Genomic DNA, 802 nt, shown 5'->3' on the forward strand with positions numbered 1-802 from the left:
CCCTTCTCCTTCTTGTCCGCTGCCGCCGCCGCCACATCCGGCAGCGCCCGCAGGTACTCCGCGGGCGTGTTCTCGTTCGGCCGCCCGTGCTTGTCCAGCTTCCCCTCCGCAATCAGCTGCTTCTTGCGGGCCGCGTACGGCCCCAGCCCCCAGCGGCGCGGGTAGGTGTCCCTGTCCATCACGACGCGCTTGATCTTGGCTACGCAGCCGTGGTCGACGGTGGCCATGGTGGCCGAATTCATCTGGGCGATGGCCACGGCCACGGCCTCGCCCTTGGTGGTCATCAGGACCACCTGGGGTGGGGCGTTGGGGTTGAGGGGTGCGTTCGGCCGTGTGTGTGTGTGTGTGTGTGTGTGTGTGTGTGTGTGTGTGTGCGCGTGCGCGCACATGTGTGTCTGGGTGTGTATGGGGACGAGGTGTGTGAGGGGGGGAGTTCATGGACAGCGGGGGCAGCCCCTGACCCCTCCCCTTGTAAAGGAGCCCAAAACAGTGTCCCCCCACCCCCCAAAACCAGCCCCCTCACCTCGTCGTCGACCTCAATGCCGCTCTCGTAGCGCAGCAGCCCCGGAATCATGAGCTTGGCGCCGTAGCAGATCGCGTTGATGGCGCTGTCCTTCACCACCACGCGCTTGAAGCTCGTCAGCAGCCGCTCCAGCGGCATCACCACGCGCCGCAGGTAGGCCTCGTCCTTGAAGTTGTCGAGCGTCCACATGGCGTCCAGCACGTCGTGCATCGTCACCATGTTCTCCTTCTCGCCCATGATGCCGCTGCGCACGCGGCGCAGCTCCTGAGGGGCGGAGAG

At 66.1% G+C, this 802-nt stretch overlaps 1 protein-coding gene across 1 annotated transcript in view; it reads right to left on the bottom strand.

Moving 5' to 3' along the window:
* MNEG_14237 (hypothetical protein) overlaps window positions 1–760 on the bottom strand; it is a gene marked incomplete at both ends in the record, with an annotated part of 2,156 nt that extends 1,396 nt beyond the window's left edge. Inside the window, 2 exons of the mRNA XM_014037292.1 lie at window positions 36–293; window positions 524–760. Coding sequence (XP_013892746.1) covers window positions 36–293; window positions 524–760 — 495 coding nt within the window. The remainder of the gene's footprint in view (window positions 1–35; window positions 294–523) is intronic.
* Window positions 761–802: the final 42 nt, after the last annotated feature.

Source organism: Monoraphidium neglectum (assembly GCF_000611645.1).
Source record: "Monoraphidium neglectum strain SAG 48.87 unplaced genomic scaffold scaffold04345, whole genome shotgun sequence".
Taxonomy (NCBI): domain Eukaryota; kingdom Viridiplantae; phylum Chlorophyta; class Chlorophyceae; order Sphaeropleales; family Selenastraceae; genus Monoraphidium; species Monoraphidium neglectum.